Here is a 19,509-nt window from a genome sequence, read left to right as displayed (position 1 = left end):
TGCCACCCACTTCAACTCTGCCTCTCATTCCCATCTAGATATGTCCATACATGATCTCCTCTACTGCCATGATGAGGCCAAACTCAGGTTGGTGGAGCAACACCTCATCTATCGTCTGGGTAGCCTCCAGCCTGGTGGTATGAACATTGAATTCTCCAATTTCCGGTAATTCCCTCCCCCTCCCCCTATCCAAGGTCCCTCTCTGCCTCTCTCCCCTTTCAACTTTCTACTTCTTTATCTCTACAGTTCTTTCATGCTTATCCCCGCCCCCCTTTCTCTTTCCTCTGATTGGTTTTCCACCTGGCACCTCTAGGCCCTACCCCCTCCCCTATCTCTATTATTGGGCTTCGGCCCTCTCTTCCCCCCCATTCCTGATGAAGGGTCTCGGCCCAAAACGTTGGCTACTCTTTTCTCACAGATGCTGCCTGACCTGCTGAGTTCTTCCAGCGTTGTGTATGTATTCTTTGATCCACAGCATCTGCAGTTGTATTTTTGTGTTTTGATCTGCTATTTCTTGCCAGGGGCAGTAAATCACACAGCATTCCCACAAACTGGGGTTTGGCAAATGAGACATGGGATTTAACAGGACCAAAGTTGTATACATCCTAGACGTACAAAACCAGAGAAAGGTGTGTTTATCACCACGGGATCCAGTGGCTGCTAGCGAGGCACTAACGAGCCAGGCTTCCTGGGACATCTGAGAAGGGGTGGGGTGGGGTCCACAGCAAATGCTTGATCAATTTCACATAACCCTCATTAAAGCAACCAAGAAGGACTATAGGGAGCTTGTGAGAATGGCTGATAGTCTACACTCAGCTAGGCAGCAGTGCAACATTCCTCCTTTCTTAACTTCAATAAGCCAGGTCCCTAACATAAGGATACCCATGACTGAGAAAAAGAAAAAGGCGGGTCTGTGTTTTTACCATGCTCACTTTGGTATGAGCTCCAGGATGTGATGTTCATCTTGCAGCTTTGACAGTGCCAGCGCATTGGGACATCAGAGGTCTGTGAACATCATGGGTTCCAGCTGCCAGGGTCATCTACTGTATATTACAGACATCCTTTCAGGATGACGCTTTATGTGACACGGATGCTCAAGTGAGTGTGCTGCCAACATCATCTACCAATGAGAAGGCAAAGAGCAATGAAACCTCACTGGAGGCTGCCAACGGCAGAAGGATCCAGACTTAAGGGACACGACAGGTGACACTCTGCTTCAGTGGGCAACATTACACAGTAGATTTAGTCCTGGCTAAAGTGGCTTGACCTCTACTCAGTGCAGAATTCCTGTGTGCCAAGAACTGTTAGTTGATCTTCAGAGCTGCCTTCTTGTGGATGTCAAGGACTTTGGTTCATTACTCTGCTCCCTGAGTAAGTTTCCCACAATAACTCTGTCAATTGTATGCAACACCGCATGTATTTACTCGAATTCTGGGCAAATTCTCAAACCTCCCCAAGCCCACATTCTTCACTACAGTCACAAAACATTACCACAACTGGCCCATTAGTACATGCCTACAAGAGTAGCCTGGATCCAGAAAAGCTGGCAACCGCGAAGGTTGAGTTTGCCAACATGGAAAGACTTGGCATTATACACCAGTCAAATTGCCCCTGGGCTTCACCCCTCCATATGATTCCCAAGTCTGATGGTGGTTGCCGTCCATGCAGTGATTACTGAAGGTTAACGAGGCCACCTTGCTCGATCATTACCTGGTTCTACACATCCAAGTCTTTTCAGCACATTTAGCCAGAAAGTTTATTTTTCTCCCCCCCCCCCCCCCCCCAGTCGATCTAATTAGGAGCCTGTGTGCTTGGAAGACGTTCCCAAAACAGCTGCGATAACCCTGTTTGGCGCTTTTGAGTTTCTGCACATGTCATTAGGACTGAAAAATGCAGCATAGATTTTCCAGCTGATGGACTCTGTATTAAAAGACCTTAAGTTTCTTTTTGTTTACCTGGATGACATACTTGTCACCAGTGTGTTCAAATCTGAACACCTATCTCATCTCTGCACACCTTTTGAGTGCTTAAACCAACATGGGTTGATTATTAACCTTGCTAAATGCCAGTTTGGGTTGTTAACTATTGGTTTTCTTAGCCATCGCGTCTCCACAGAAGTTGTTAAAATCCTCCCATCAAAAGTAGCTGCTGTTAGGGATTTCCCACCACCCCGTACTACAAAAAAGCTACAGGAGCTTTTAGGTATGGTAAATTTCTATCATCACTTCATTCTGTGAGTTGCTGAACTTATGTTTCCCCTGTATAGTGCAATTAAAGGCAATACCCCTAATCAAGTGCTTGACCGGTCAATGGACATGACCAGGGCATTTGATGAATCCAAATGAGCCATTTCTAACATGCTTCCCAATGCACCCATAGCTATTATTACTGACACCTCAAACAGTGCTGTAGGTTGTGCACAACAGCTGGTTGCAGGCGTGCAGCAACTACTGGCCTTCTCCAGCCAGCAGCTCCATCCCCCCAAAAGGTAGTAAAATATCAGACCCTTATTCTGCACAGCAGCAATGCTACCCAGCCTACATACCTGAGTTCACAACTGATATACAACATGACATGGGGAAAAATAATGCCGTGGCAGATTGCCTCTGACAGCCAGCTGTTGAGGCTGTACATATAGGAGTTGATTATGTTGGCATGGTAGTCGACCGAGTTACTGACCCATAGATCCGGGCTTACCGAACAGCAATTATGGGCCTACAGTTGCCTGACATTAAATTCAGGGGAGCTGGGTTTTCTCTCCTGTTCAATGTCTCAACTGGTTGCCCTCAACCCATCATGCCCACAAATTGGAGATGGACTGTTTTCGAACCTCTACATATCCTCTTGCATCTGGGCCAGAAGATCTCACAGAAACTGGTTACACTAAAGTTTGTTTGGCACAGACTCAGGAAGGATATACATGATTGGACTGCAGCTTGTGTGGAGTGCCTGCAGACAAAGATTAACCAACATGCTCAGGTGCCGTTGGCAGCTTCTGAGGTCCCTGAGTGACGGTTTGACCATGTCAATGTGGTCCTTGTTGGTCCTCTTCCCCACCTGCCCCCCGCGGTTTCATGCACTTTCTTACCATGGTGGACCGTACTACCAAGTGACCTGAGGTCATCCCTCTAGCAGCAACGATGGCTGCAGATGTGGCTCAGACGTTCATCAATACCTAAGTTGCTCAGTTTGGCACCCCATCTGATATTTCTTCTCACCATGGTCCCCATTCATTTCAGACCTCTGGACTGTGATGTCCCAGAACCTCAGCATTAGGCTACATCACACCATGGCGTATCACCTGCAATCCAATGAGCTACACAAGGGGTTTCACTGCTCCTTGTGGGTTTCCCTGACTGGCATGATCGTCTCCCATGGGTCCTACTGGGGCTCAGAACAGCTCCAAAAGAGGACCTGCACTCATCTATGGCAGAACTGGCATTCGGGCAGCCGTCACGAGTGCCAGGGAATTTCATTCCTGACGCCATGACTGCCTGGTCAGCCTCTCCACAGCGTTCCACCCTCCTCTGTAAATTTAATTCCTTTTCACCTAATCTTACCTCCCATCACAACGTACAGCGCTCTCGGGTTCCTGTGGACCTACATTCCACCTTGTTTGTTTTCCTCTACCATGACACTATCCAACATCCTCTTAGGCCCACTTACAAAGGCTCATTCTGCATTTTACAATGGGAAGAAAAGATTTTTAATCATAGATAAGAAGGGTAAACCTGAGCATGCTTCAGTAGATCGCCTTAAACTGACCCGCCAAGATTTGGAGTATTTTGCTGCCATGCCCCTGGAGTCACAACATTACCATCAGTGTTTCAATGCACCTCTGGACAAGCCAGAGGCACCTGTAATCCCTTCACCCATGAAACAAAGGACCAGAGCTGGGTGGCTCGTCTGAGCTGCAGACGGGATAATGATGCCTGCTTTAGTGAATTCTGGGAAGCGGGGGGGACGGGACTTGTGTAGGGTAACATAATTGGGAGAAATGTACATAATTCACAACCACCAACATTGAATTGTGGTTTCACTCTAAGAGACTGGTCTGACATGACAACGTTATGTAAAGTAATTTAGTGCACTTTTGTGTTTAGGTATTGGAGTTAAATAAAATGAGTTATGAGTTTCATTAAGTATAATGTTATAGGTTTCATTTCATTTGCAAAATCCTACAAGGGTGTTGATGTTTCCATACCAGGCTATGATACAGCCAGTCAATATACTCTCCACCACACATCTATAAAAGTTTGTCAAAGTTTTTGATATCATGCTGAATCTTGGTGAAATCCTAAGGAAGTAAAGATGCTGCATGCTTTCTTCATAATTACACTTCCATGCTGGGCCCAGGGCAGGTCTTCAGAAATGATAACATCAAGACCCTCTCTACCTCTTATCCCCGATGAGGACTGGCTCCTGGATCTCTGGTTTCCTCCTCCTGAAGTCAATAATCAGCTCCTTGTTCTTGCTAACATTGACTAAGAGGTTGTTGTTGTGACACCACTCAGCCAGATTTTCAATCTCCCTCCTAGATGTTAATTTGTCACCACACTTGATTCAGTCTATGACAGTGGTGTAATCATCAAACTTCAGTTTGGCACTGGAACTGTGTTGATAGAGATTGTGGAGGAGATGTAGTTGCCAATCCCAACTGACTGGGGTCTGCAAGTAAGGGAATAAAGGATCCTATTGCACAAAGAGGTATTGTGGCCAAGGTTTTGAAGCTTATTTATTAGTTTTGAGGAGATGATAGCATTGAGTATTGAACTGTAGTCAATAAAGAGAATCCTGATGTATGCATCCTTGCTGTCCAGATGTTCCAGGGTTGAATGAAGAGCCGTTTCAATGCTCTGCTGTGGTCCTGTTGTGCTGATAAGCAAATTGAAGTGAATCCAAGTCACTTCTCAGGCAGGAATTTTGCAAGTGCCAAGTGTGCTTTAGGGCTTATGCACAAGTCATTTTGTGAATGGAAATAAGGAAGGAGAGGGTTAAGGACACAGTATTTTAAAAAATAAAGATCTATATTTATAATTAACATAAGAAAATTAGACCTATTTCCAAACCATAGCTCAAAGAAATCTGCAGAAGAAAAACCATGAGCAAGTTGGAAAGGATTGACTTTGCCAAATATTCTCCCACTTCATACTGTAGAATGGGTTAGCAATTAAGCATAAGAAACGTAAAAGGGACAGGATATAAGCAAAGGACTTACTTTATTGATGTTGAGTACAAGTTTGCTATTGTAACCCCATGCAACCTGCTGACCTTTCTCATTTCTGTATGCCTCCTTACCTCCTGGAATTGATTCTGGACCAGGAAAAGGAAATTGGAAGAGATCAGCAGTGGAAAGGGTGAGTAGCTTCAAGGTCCTGGGTCTCAGCATCTCTGAAGATATATGGATCTAATTATGAAGAAGCATACCAGGGGCTATATTTCATGATTTGGTATGTCACCAAAGACCAGCGAATTTCAATAGTTGTACTGTGGAGAGTATTCTGGCTGCTTGCATTGCTGTCTGGTATGGAGACGCCAATGCACAGGATTGGAAAAGTTGCAAGGTGTTTAAACTCAGCCAGCTCCATCATGGGCACTAGCCTTCCCACTATCAAGAATCTCTTTGAAATGTAATGCTTCAAGAAGGCAGCATCTATCATTAAGGACCCCCACCATCAAGGACATGCCTTCTTCTCATTACTACCATCAGGGAGGTGGTATATAAGCCTGAAGAGACACAATCAGCATTTTAGGAGCAGTTTCTTTCCCTCCACCATCAGATTTCTAAACAGTTCATGAACCTCATCATTTCGCTCCCTTTTTGAACTACTTATTTACTTTTTCATATATAATGGATTCTGGCTGGCTGGGCTGTCGATTATTTCGGGGTGGCCGCTTATTTGGCAAAACACTGACATAACAAAAATAAATTGAGAAAACAGCTGGGGTTCCCTTTGACTATTTGGGATGCTATACTGCTTATCCAGGGCAGGAAACTATTGCAGAACAAATTCTAAGTAGTGTCAGATGTTGTGCTTGTGTCATAGTTTAACACTACACTGTGCTCAGAGCAAACAGTTTTCAAATAGCTATCAGTTACATGTACACACGCGTTCAAAAGGTTGTCACTGATAGTTGTTGAGAAATAAGCGGTAAGACAATTCAGAAGTGTTTTCCTCACCGTGGTTTCAAGCATTCAGGCTTGGGGATGCCAGCAACAACCAGAAATGAACATGAAATAAATGACTTCACTACCTCACCAAGTTAGGAACTATGAAGAAGGCATCAACAATCATCTCGAATGTTACAATGAAAATGAAAATTGGGAAGATGCAATCATCAATAGAATTGTACTACAGCAGTCCATTATCTACAATAGGTGTTTGCACTCAAAAACTTCTATACTTTTACCGTGGAGAGCACTCTAACAGGCTACTGCACAGGACCAAAAGAAGCTGCAGAAGTTTGTAAATCTAGTCAGTTTCATCTTGGGTACTAGCCTACAAAGTAGCCAGGACATTTTTAGAGAGCGGTGTCTCAGAAAGGCAGTGTCCATTATTAAGGACCATCAGCACCCAGGGCATGCCCTTTTCTCACTGTTACCATCAGGTAGGAGGTACAGAAGCCTGAAGGCACACACTGAGCAATTCAGGAACAGTTTCTTCCCTTCTGCCACCCGATTCCTAAATGGACATTGAAACTTTGGACACTACCTCACTTTTTAAAAAAAATATACAGTATTTCTGTTTTTGCACTTTTTAAAAAATCTATTCAATATATGTAATTGATTTACTTATTATTATTATTTTATTTTATATATTTATTTTTTCTCTGTTAGGTTATGTACTGCTGCTGCTAAGTTAACAAATTTCACATCACATGCTGGTGATAATAAACCTGATTCTGATTTTGATCATTTACCGTCAATCAAAAGAAGGCGGCAGTATACACCTCCATCGATAACTATTAGAAACTAATAGTTTTATAGTACTGTAGTAGTATTAATAGTGCTCTAACTTGTTCTATATTTCATTTAAATACATAATTTGTTACTCAATTAAATGGTAGTTTGTCTTTTTTTTTATATACCCTTTTAACCATTTCCATGATTAATTGGGTCAGCAGCTTAATTCACCTAAAATGTACTGGCCCCAAACTGTCCCAACTAACCAAAATCCATTGTATTCTTCAAAGGTTCATTTATTATGAAATATACAACTCTGAAATTCTTCTTCTTCAGATAGCCACAAAACCAAGAATAAAAAGAACAGCAGCACGATCATCAACCCCCAAATTCCTCCTCACCACACAAAAATTGAACAGAAACGGAACAGGCACTTTGACCCCCAAATCTCCCTTCCCCCACACAAAAAAACGAGAAAGATTGGATGAAAAACACAGAATACAAAAAAGCCATAAGACTGAAAAAAAGTCCACAGTTTAATTTCACATCCAAAATGCAGAAAGCCTCGACACCATTTGTCCACTCTGTATCAGAGTGATCTCAGGAGTGATAAAAAGGTAGTTTCCCTTCTCCATAGCAGACAGATATCACCAGCGATTAAAAGCAATCTCCCCCCTCCAACAGCAGAGCGATCTCACCAGTGATTAAAAGTAGTGTCCCCTCTCCATAGCAGAGTGACCCCCAGTGATAAAAAGCCAATTTATTGCTTATTACAATTAATAGCAATTAATTTATCTTTTATACAAACAAATTTCAAATTTCAACACATTCAAATAAACAAATTTCAACACATATGTTAGAGATAATAAATCTGATTTTGAGGTAGATGCAAGACAGGACAGGACAGTAAATGATCAGAATCAGGTCTGATATCACCAAAGCATGTCATGATATGCCAGTGATAGGGTTGTGGTGTGAGGGATTTGACCGAGAGATATTTTAAAAAACATGGGGAATAGGCAGTAAAACATATTGGATAAATTAAGATACATTGGGCCAGCTGGTAGTTTGATCTGGTCTGTACCTCACGAATCCCTACAGCTATACCAACTGCCACTGCAGTCAGTCTCCGAAACAGAAAGAGTTAGACTATGCCCTCAGACCATGCTGTTTGTTGGCTTTGATTTTCCATGCTCTTGCTGTGAGAGCCTTTCCTAGTGTTTCTAAAAATCTTCATTGATTGTTGACATTTAAAAGTACAATGCATCAAAATATTTTTAAAAAGATTGTATTTAAAATAGTATCATATAAAGAAAGTAAAACATCAATGTTGATTAGAAAAAGCAAACCTCTTTGCTACACAACATTCTGGTTGCCAGTCAAATGGAAGCAGAACAGCTGGGCAAGGCAGCTGTAGCAGGCTGGAGGGCTGGAATGTCTGACCTGTCACTCACTGGCTTTCAAGCCCAGAGTAATAGCCACAGTGCATACTACAAATAAAACTCAGTGAACCTGAAAGACCCCTGGACTTTTATGGTCACCTGGAGGTTCGATGCACAGAGGTCAGCAACTTTAAAAACTTGGCCTCCCAAATAAAAACACAAACACGAGGGAATCTGCAGATGCTGGAAATTCAAGCAACACACACAAAATGCTGGTGGAACACAGCAGGCCAGGCAGCACCTATAGAAAGAAGTACAGTCAACGTTTTGGGTCGAGGCCCTTCATCAGGACTAACAGAAAAAAGAGATAGTAAGAGATTTGAAAGTGATTTTGATGCCCAAGCACTGTAATAAAATAATGTGAAAACACAATGCTATTGCGTTTTCAGATTTCATATTTAATTGTCACAAGTACATTGAAACAGAGTGAAATGTGTCATTTACAAAAATAACTAACACACCTAGGTTTGAGTGGGGACAGCCTGCAAGTGATGGCACATACTCCGATGCCAATACAACAGGTGCACAATGCTCAGCAATACAACACAGAACATAAAAAAAACACCTCAACCAACAAAACAACAACATCCACGAACATGGACAGTCCTCCAGCTCCAGGCTTTGGTCATCGGGCTTAGATTTCCAATCAACCTTTGGGCTTAAATCTTCAGTATTGACCCTGGAGTATCCGATGACAGAACTCAAGTATCCTGATGCCTCCTGCTCAGCCTGGGACCACCAGACATCAGTGGATGTCCTTCATCACCTAGGCAGAGTGGAGGCCTGGACTCTAGGTGTCCTTTGTCATCCATCCACATCAGCGGACACCTGATCTCTGACTCTTCCAAGTCAATGTCCCTGAACCCTAGCCGGACCTCTAACTGGTTGAGTATTGAAGACCTGTGCTGACCAACTGGCTGGTGCATTCACAGATAACTTCTCCTTTCCCTCCGGCAGTGTGTGGTACCCACCTGCTTCAAGCAGACTTCAATTGTACTGGTACCCAAAAAGAGCATGGTAACCTGTTTAAATTACTTTTGTCGAGGCACTTATATCCACAGTGAGGAAGTGTTTTAAGGGGCTGGTGTAAAAGCATATCAGTTCCTGTCTGAATAGTGACTTGGATCTGCTCCGAATCACCTACTGAAGCAACAGCTCTACAGCAGATGCCATCTCATTAGCTCTTCACACACTCTGGAACATCTGGGCAGCAAAGATGCATACATCAGGATGCTCCTTATTGATTACAGCTCAGCATTGAACACCATTATTCCCTCAAAACTAGTCAGTAAACTCCAAGACCTGGGCCTCAATACCCCCTTGTGCAATTGGATCCTGGATTTCCTCACTTGTAGACTCCAGTCAGTTCAGATTGGCAAAAACATCTCCTGTACAATCTCCATCAGCACAGGAGCACAGCAGGCACATGCACTACTTGCTTTACACCTATGACTGAGTGGTTAAGGACAGTTCCAACATCGTAACGTTTGCTGATGTCACCACTACTGTGGGCTGTATCGAAGGGGGTGATGAATCAGAAGGAGGGAGATTGAAAACTTGTCTGAGTGGTGTAATAACATCATCCTCTCATTCAATGTAAATAAGACCAAGGAACAGACTGTAGATTTCAGGAGAGGAAAGCTAGTAATCGTCAGAGGATCAGAGGTGGAGAGGATCAGTAACTTCCAATTCCTAGGTGTCACTATCTCAGAGTACGAGTTCAGAACCCATCATATAAATATTATTGCGAAGAAAGCATGACAGTGCCTCTACTTCCACAGGAGTCTGCAGAGGTTCAGCATGTTATCAAAAACCTTTGCAAACTTCTATAGATGTGTGGTGGAAAGTGTGCTGACTGGTTTTATTACAGCCTGGTATGGGAACACCAATACCTTCGAGTGGAAGATAAGGTAATGAATTCAGCCCAGTACATCACGAGTAAAACTCTCCCAACCATTGACCATTTCTATAGGAAATATTGCCATAGAAAAGCAGCATCCATCATCAAAAATCCTCACCACACAGGCAATGCTCTTTTCTCGCTGCTGCAATCGGGTAAAAGGTATAGATGCCTCAGGACTCACACCACCAGGTTCAAAAACATTTACTGCCCCTCTAACATCAGGCTCTTGGACAAAAGGGGATAGCTATACTCATTTAAAGACTGTTATATTTTAATTTCATACTCATTATTTATTGCTATAAATTCATATATGCATTTTCACTGTTTGTTTACAGTTTCTGTTCTGTAGATAGTTTGCTAAGTACGTCCACAGAAAAAGCATCTCAGGGTTGTATGTGGTGACATGCATGTACTCTGAGAATAAATTTTACTTTGAACTTCCCTCCCTGCCCCCAAAACCATCCCTGCGAACTTAAAAAGCAACTAAGACATGAGCCACAATCTCAATGGACTCCACAACTTGGCTCATCTTGATTCAGAATGATTACACAGAACATAGAATAGTACAGCACATTACAGGCCCTTGGGCCCACAATATTGTGCTGACCCTCAAACCCTGCCTCCCATATAACCCACCACCTTAAATTCCTCCATATACCTGTCCAGTAGACTCTTAAACTTCACTAGTGTATCTGCCTCCACCACTGACTCAGGCAGTGCATTCCACATACCAACCACTCTCTGAGTGAAAAACCTTCCTCTAATATCCCCCTTGAACTTCCCTCCCCTTACCTTAAAGCCATGTCCTCTTGTACTGAGCAGTGGTGCCCTGGGGAAGAGGCACTGGCTGTTCACGCTGTCTTTTCCTCTTAATATCTTGTACACCTCTATCATGTCTCCTCTCATCCTCCTCTCCAAAGAGTAAAGCCCTAGCTCCCTTAATCTCTGATCATATCATAATCCATACTCTCTAAAACAGGCAGCATCCTGGTAAACAACACACACAAAATGCTGGTGGAACACAGCAGGCCAGGCAGCATCTATAGGAGAAGCACTGTCGACATTTCGGGCCCAGACCCTTCGTCAGGACTAACGGAAAGGAAAGATACTAAGAGATCCTGATGAAGGGTCTCGGCCCAAAACGTTAACAGTGCTACTCTTATAGATGCTGCCTGGCCTGCAGTGTTCCACCAGCATCTTGTGTGTGTTGTTTGAATTTCCAGCATCTGCAGATTTCCTCGAGCATCCTGGTAAATCTCCTCTGTACCCTTTCCAATGTTTCTACATCCTTCCTATAGTGAGGCGACCAGAACTGGACACAGTACTCCAAGTGTGGACTAACTAAAATTTTATAGAGCTGCATCATTACATCGTGTCTCTTAAACTCTATCCCTCGACTTATGAAAGCTAACATCCCTTAAGCTTTCTTAAATACCCTATCTACCTGTGAGGCAACGTTCAGGGATCTGTGGACAAGTACCCCCAGATCCCTCTGCTCCTCCACACTACCAAGTATCCTACCATTTACTTTGTACTCTGCCTTGGAGTTTGTCTACCCAAAGTGTATGACCTCACACTTCTCCGGGTTGAACTCCATCTGCCACTTCTCAGCCCATTTCTGCATCCTATCAATGTCTCTCTGCAATCTTCAACAATCCTCTACACTATCTACAACACCACCAACCTTTGTGTCATCTGCAAACTTGCCAACCCACATTTCTAAACCCACATCCAGGTTGTCAATAAAAATCACAAAAAGTAGAGGTCCCAGAACAGATCCTCGTGGGACACCACTAGTCACAACCCTCCAATCTGAATGTACTCTCTCCACCACGACCTTCTGCCTTCTGCAGGCAAGCCAATTCTGAATCCACCTGGCCAAACTTCCCTGGATCCCATACCTTCTGACTTTCTGAATAAGCCTACCATGTGGAACCTTGTCAAATGCCTTACTAAAATCCATGTAGATCACATCCACTGCACTACCCTCACCTATATGCCTGGACACCTCCTCAAAGAACTCTATCAGGCTTGTTAGACATGATCTGCCCTTCACAAAGCCATGCTGATTGTCCCTGATCAGACCATGATTCTCCAAATGCCCATAGATCCTATCTCTAAGAATCTTTTCCAACAGCTTTCCCACCACAGACGTAAGGCTCACTGGTCTATAATTACCCAGACTATCCCTACTACCTTTTTTGAACAATGGGACAACATTCGCCTCCCTCCAATCCTCCGGTACCATTCCCGTGGACAACAAGGGCATAAAGATCCTAGCCAGAGTCTCAGCAATCTCTTCCCTCGCCTCGTGGAGCAGCCTGGAGAATATTCCATCAGGCCCCGGGAACTTAACCGTCCTAATGTATTTTAACAACTCCAACACCTCCTCTCCCTTAATATCAACATGCTCCAGAACATCAACCTCACTCATATTGTCCTCACCGTCATCAAGTTCCCTCTCATTGGTGAATACCGAAGAGAAGTATTCATTGAGGACCTCGCTCACATTACCTGGCATTTTTATTTTAAAATAGGGCAAGCAGTGAGCTAAAATGAAAATCACCTTGGTATTTTTGCACCATTAATAAAATCAACCATGGCATATTAATTAATTCACTGTTTTTTTATTCTGATAGCAGAGGGAATTTGCTCATTTTTTGGTCACAGGGAATGTGAAAGATAAAAAGCACTGCAAGGAGATAAGGTACATCTATGTCCAAACTGTGAGTGCAGGATAGGATATGATATGAAACTAACCTATTCTTTTAGGTCATTCAGTTTTATGCTGCATGATATAAGGTCCTCTGGCCCAATGCATCCATTTTATTGAGTTGTCTACCAACCATTTTGAAGGGAAATGATACAGATTGCTAGAAAAACTTTGAAAATGATTTACAAGATGAAATGACTATTAATTTTGAGGTTGGAAGAGGTCATGTGAAGGTTACGAGGTTTTGGCCATTAGAAAGGGAACCAAGTAAGGTAAATATGTACATGACATATGTTTCCAGAGAACTATTTGTGTCATGTTCCCTATATTGGCCTGGGTTGTGCATAGGGAGATTCACTTTTATTCACAAAGATATGTGTTTCCCAGAAGCTTTAAATGCTTGTGCGTTACAATTGGCCTGCTCTCTACAAAGCCCACATACCTTACACCACTAAAACTACAGAATGTGTCATCCAAGTATGTACAAGGGGTGATTAATAAGTTCGTGGCCTAAGGTAGGAAGAGTCAATTTTAGAAAACCTAGCACATTTATTTTCTAACATAGTCCCCTCCTACATTTACACACTTAGTGGAGCACACGGATCTTGGACCTCCAGAAAGTGTCCACAGCAGGAGTGATTGTTAAGTTCGTGGCCTAAGGTAGAACGCGATGAGTTATCCACCTCTTGTTACATGCAGTTCAACTCTTTGTGTGATTATGCAGAATGTTTGAAGTTAACAACTCATCTCCTTCTACCTCAAGCCACGAACCTGTCAGTCACCACGATGAGTTATTAACTTCAAACTTCCTGCATAATCACTCAAAGAGTTGAACTGCATGTGCATGTAACGAGCAAACACGAGGAAATCTGCAGATGCTGGAAATTCAAACAACACACACAAAATGCTGGTGGAACACAGCAGGCCAGGCAGCATCTATAAGGAGAAGCAATGTCGATGTTTTGGGTCGAGACCCTTCGTCAGGACTAACTGAAAGGAAAGATACTAAGAGATTTGAAAGTAGTGGGGGGAGGGGGAATCCTCGTGTTTGCTCGTTACATGCACATGCAGTTCAACTCTTTGAGTGATTATGCAGGAAGTTTGAAGTTAATAACTCATCGTGGTGACTGATAGGTTCGTGGCTTGAGGTAGAAGGAGATGAGTTGTTAACTTCAAACATTCTGCATAATCACACAAAGAGTTGAACTGCATGTAACAAGAGGTGGATAACTCATCGCGTTCTACCTTAGGCCACAAACTTATCAATCACCCCTGCTGTGGACACTTCCTGGAGGTCCAAGATCCGTGTGCTCCATGACCATTGGACTAAGTGTGTAACCGTAGGAGAGGACTATGTTGAAAAATAAATGTGCTAGGTTTTCTAAAATTGACTCCTCCTACCTTAGGCCATGAACTTATTAATCACCCCTCATATTGTAAGTCATCTGATACTACTGCATACATCTGTGTCAAATGGGTAGAGGATTCCCCTAGATGAAAATAGCAGACTGAAATACATATGGCAATTCAGTGCCACACTATGCAATATAGTATCATGTGAAATAACACATTAGTAGTGCTTTATGCATTTTGATCTACCAGTTTCCCAGTATAATTCTAGAGCAAGGGCCTCCACACCAGTCTGCCCAAGGAACAATACTTGTTACACACAATAAGTTACAGTAACAAGTGTGACTTTAACCAACACAAGTGCCACCCAATTACTTACCTGTCTTTTGGAAAAACTGGACGGTCATCCAGGTATGTTAGCTGCTTCAGGCGCACAGTCAACATCTTCCTGTAGTTTGGGATTTTTTTTGTGACTTCATTTCCCATCAGGTTCAAAACATGCTGTATTAAAAGTAGAAAACAGGCTGTACAGTACATAAGAAATCTAGCAGCACATCTGCTGTGCAGTACACTGAAAACAATGAATGCAGGCATTCGCAATAGCTGGAAAGCAAGTCAGTGCCCATTTCACGGCAAGCCTTCTATCATTTCTGTCACTGCACAATGCTGGTGTGTTCAAGCTTCCTTTTACCAAGCTTTTATGTTGCTAATGCTACCTAGTCACACTCATACTTTTCCCCCCACTAGTCTCTCTTTGACTTCTTCTACCTGTATGATAATGCATTTTAGTAAAAGGAACAATAGTGTGGACTATTATCTAAATGGGGAGAGGTTTCAAATATCAGAGGTACAGAGGGACTTGGGAGTCCTCGTGCAAGACTCCTAGAAGGTTAATTTACAGGTTGGGTCTGTGGTAAAAAAAGGCAAATGCAATATTGCCATTTATTTGATGGGGAATAGAATTTAAGAACAAGGAGATAATGCTCAGCCTTTATAAGACAGTAGTCAGGCTGCACTTGAAGAATTATCAATAGTTTTGGGCCCCATATCTCAGAAATAATGCGTTGTTATTGGAGAGAGTCCAGAGAAGGCTCACGAGGATGATTCCAGGAAAGGAGTTGCAGCTTTGGGCCTGTACTCATCGGACTTTAGAAGAATGCGAGGGGATCTCACTGAAACCTACTGAACGTTGAAAGGGCTAAATAGGGTGGATGTGGAGAGGATGTTTCCTATGGTGGGGAGTATCCAGAACGAGAGAACACAGCCTCAAAATCTAGGGATGACCTTTTAGAACAGAAGTAAGGAGAATTTTTTTTTAGCCAGAGAGTTGTGAATCTGTGGAATGGTCTGCCACAGACTGTGGAGGCCAAGTCCATGGGTATAGTTAAGACAGAAGCTGATCCTTTCTTGAGGATATGGTGAGAAGGTGACTGCTTAAAAAAATTTTGATGGTATGGCCTTGCCAAACTTTAGAATGTACTACTGGGCAATTAATATTCATTATATTTCTTTTTGGATTCATTTTTCGGATATACATGACTGTCCCTTATGGGTAGATCTGGATAAAAACTCGGTGAAGGGGTAGTCTTTGGCCTCTTTACTTGGAGATCCTCTTCCTTCTTTGCTTTCTAAGATTGGTAGTCGAGACCATAATTCTATTATTAAACATACATTAGGAATTTGGTTTCAGTTTCGTAGATCCTTTGATTTGAATAATTTTGCTCTTTCTAGTAAAATTCATCTTAATTATTTTTTTAAACTTTCAATTTTCAATCAGACCTTTTCAATTTGGAAATCCAAAGGAATAGTAACTTTTTTTAGATTTGTTCATGGAAAACTGTTTAATGTCTTTTACTCAGTTAGTGGATAAATATGATCTATCTAATATACACTTTTAGATATTTACAAATTAGGTATTTTCTACGTAGTTTGCTTCCCGATTTTCCCTTGGCTTACTCACCTAATATAATTGATATTCTTTTTCAGGTCAAACCATTTCAAAATGGACTGATAGCTATAATTTATAAACGGCTATTGAATTTCCGTCTGTTAGCTAATGATAAAATTAAAGCTGCGTGGGAATTGGAGTTTCAGAAGTCTCTTTCAGATAATCAATGGGATAAAATTTTTAATTTGGTAAATACTTCTTCCATTTGCGCCCGTCATTCATTGATACAGTTCAAGGTAGTGCATCGGGCCCATATGTCAAAAGATAAATTAGCCTGTATTTTTTCCAATATTAATCCTATTTGTACTTACTTTATTATCACCAAACAATTGATACTAGAGCATACAAAAACCACAGTGATATTTGTTTCTGTGCTTCATGCTCCCTGAAGTACAAATCAAAGTAAATATAATAAAATTAAAAATTTAAATTACAAATCATAATTAGAAAATAGAAAAGGGAAAGTAAGGTAGTGCAAATCAGGTCCAGATATTTGGAAGTACAGCTCAGATCTGGGTCAGGATCTGTTCAGCAGTCTTATCACGGAAAGAAGCTGTTCCCAAATCTGGCCGTACAAATCTTCATGCTCCTGAACCTTCTCCCGGAGGGAAGTGAGACAAAAAGTGTGTTGGCTGGGTAGGTCTTGTCCTTGATTATCCTGGCAGCACTGCTCCGACAGCGTGTGGTGTAAAGTGAGTCCAAGGATGGAAGATTGGTTTGTGTGATGTTCACGATCTTCTGCAGCTTCTTCCGGTCTTGGACAGGACAACTTCCATACCAGGTTGTGATGCACCTTAGAAGAATGCTTTCTATGGTGCACCTATAAAAATTAGTGAGGGTTTTAGGGGACAGGCCAAATTTCTTCAGCTTTCTCAGGAAGTAAAGGCACTGGTGGGCCTTCTTGACAGTGGACTCTGCTTGGTTAGACCAAGTCAGGTCATTTGTGATATTCACCCTGAGGAACGTAAAGCTTTTGACCTGTTCCACCTGTGCACCACCAATGTAGATGGGGTTGTGCAGTCGGCTACTCCTTCTGAAGTCAACAACCAATTCCTTCGTCTTGTTGACGTTGAGGGATAGGTTATTGTCTTCGCACCATGCCACTAGGTTCTTAATTTTCTCTCTGTACTCATACTCATCATTACCCAAGATGCGGCCTACAATTGTAGTGTCATCAGCAAACTTATATATTGAGTTCGATGGAAACTTGGTTACACAATCATGGGTGTACAGTGAGTACAGCAGGGAGCTGAGTACACAGCCTTGTGGGGCACCAGTGCTCAGTGATTGTAGAGGAGAGCTTGTCCCCTATTTTTACAGCCTGGGTCCTGTTTGTGAGGAAGTTGAAGATCCAGCTGCAAATCTAAGTGCTAAGACTCAGGTTCCGGAGCTTAGGAATCAGTTTATTTGGAATGATGGTATTAAAGGCAGAGCTGTAGTCGATGAATAGGAGCCTTACATATGTCTTTATTCTCCAGGTGTTCTGAGGAGGAATATAGTGCCAGAGAGATGGCATCTGCCGTTGACCTGTTGCTCCGTTAGGCGAATTGCAAAGCATCGAGGTTGACCGGTAGGTTATGGTTGATGTGTGCCATAACCAACGCTCAAAGCACTTCATAGCAATTGATGTTAGAGCCACAGTTGGTAGTCATTCAGGCATACCACCTTGCTTTTCTTCAGCACCGGGATTATTGTTGCCTTCTTAAAACAAGAAGGAATCATAGACTGAAGCAGGGAGCAGTTGAAGATGTCAGCAAACACTCCAGCTAGCTCACTTGCACAGGCCCAGAGAACCTGTCCCGGGATGCCATCTGGGCCCATCACCTTCCTTGGATTTATCTTCAGGAAGGGTCTTCTAAAATCTTCCTCGGGACGATGAATCTTGATGCCACCAAGTCCAGTTCATCCAGAGGGGGCGGGATGGTCCTCTTCTGTTCGAATCTTGCGTAGAATACATTAACTTCGTCAGGAAGAGAAGTGCTACAGTTATTGATATTCCCAGCCTTTTCTTTGCGCCCAGTGATCTCATTTAGACCCTGTCATAATCTACTGTCATCCCTCTGTTCGGCCTGGGCTTCCAACTTGGCTCGATATTGCCTCTTGGCACCCTTAATGGCTTTCCGGAGTTCACGCCTGGATTCCATGTAGCGACTGGTATCTCCGGACCTAAAAGCCGCAGCTCTAGCCTTCGAAAGGGATTGGACCTCATAAGTCATCCAAGGTTTCCGGTTAGGGAATACCCGGATCGTCTTGCAAGACACACAGTCCTCTGTGCATTTCCAGATAAAGTCCATGACAGCTGAGGCATACTCATTGAGGTTAGCTGCCAAGTCCTTGAATACTAACCAGTCCACCGATTCAAAGCAGCCACGGAGGACCTCATCCGTTTCCTCTGAGCAATGCAACACCACTTTTGTGACCGTGACCTCCCACTTCAGTTTCTGTTTGTAAGCCGGGAGGAGGAGTATGGTTCGATTTTCTGAAGTGAGGCCGTTGGACGGAATGGTAGGCATCTTTGACTGCTGTGTAGCAGTGGTCAAGTATATTTGGGCCTCTAGTGGAGCAGGAGACATGTTGGTATAACTTTGGCAGCGCTTTTCTGAGGTTGGCCTGGTTAAAGTCCCCGACTGTAATGAGCAAAGCCTCCGGATATCTGGTCTCAAGTTCACTGATATTGGCATACAGTGTATTCACAGCACACTCCACGTCTGCCTGGGAGAATGTAGACCGCTGTCAGTATTACCAACGTGAATTCCCATGGTAGATTATAGGGACGAAACTTCACCGACAGATGCTCCAGGTGATGCACCATCAATAACTCTAGGAGACTGGAAGTGAACGATAGGGATCACGACATGTCGAAGACTGAGGGAGGAGCAGTATCCCAATCACCTTTATGCAGGGGTACAGAGCAGTCAGCAGAGGGGCGTGTCCAGACAGGTATACATAGTTTACCACACCAGGTCCGGACTGCAGGAGCTTGTCAGTGCCACTGTGTCCGAGCACCACACAGTGTTGATCTGTAGGCAGACTCCACCTCCCTTCGTCTTGCCCGAAGACGCCGTGCGGTTCATCTGATGGATCAAAAATCCCTCTGGTCAGATGGCACAGTCAGGGGTGGCAGGGGAGAGCCAGGTTTCTGTGAAACAGAATACTCAGCAGTTCTGCATCTCCCTGCAGTAGGTGAGTCTCCCTTTAAGATCATCCACCTTGTTCTCTATGGCTTGCACATTAGCTAGTAGGATGGTG

General features: G+C 43.1%; 1 protein-coding gene across 12 annotated transcripts in view; it reads right to left on the bottom strand.

Annotated features, from left to right (window-relative positions):
• dnaaf1 (dynein axonemal assembly factor 1) overlaps positions 1 to 19,509 on the bottom strand; it is a 180,025-nt gene that overhangs the window by 58,154 nt on the left and 102,362 nt on the right. For all 12 annotated transcript variants that reach the window (XM_059992457.1, XM_059992462.1, XM_059992459.1 and 9 more), the window contains one exon: positions 14,692 to 14,813. In XM_059992457.1, the coding sequence (XP_059848440.1) occupies positions 14,692 to 14,813 (122 nt within the window). The remainder of the gene's footprint in view (positions 1 to 14,691; positions 14,814 to 19,509) is intronic.

Source organism: Hypanus sabinus, chromosome 17 (assembly GCF_030144855.1).
Source record: "Hypanus sabinus isolate sHypSab1 chromosome 17, sHypSab1.hap1, whole genome shotgun sequence".
Taxonomy (NCBI): domain Eukaryota; kingdom Metazoa; phylum Chordata; class Chondrichthyes; order Myliobatiformes; family Dasyatidae; genus Hypanus; species Hypanus sabinus.
This window is presented reverse-complemented; position numbering and strand designations above follow the sequence as displayed.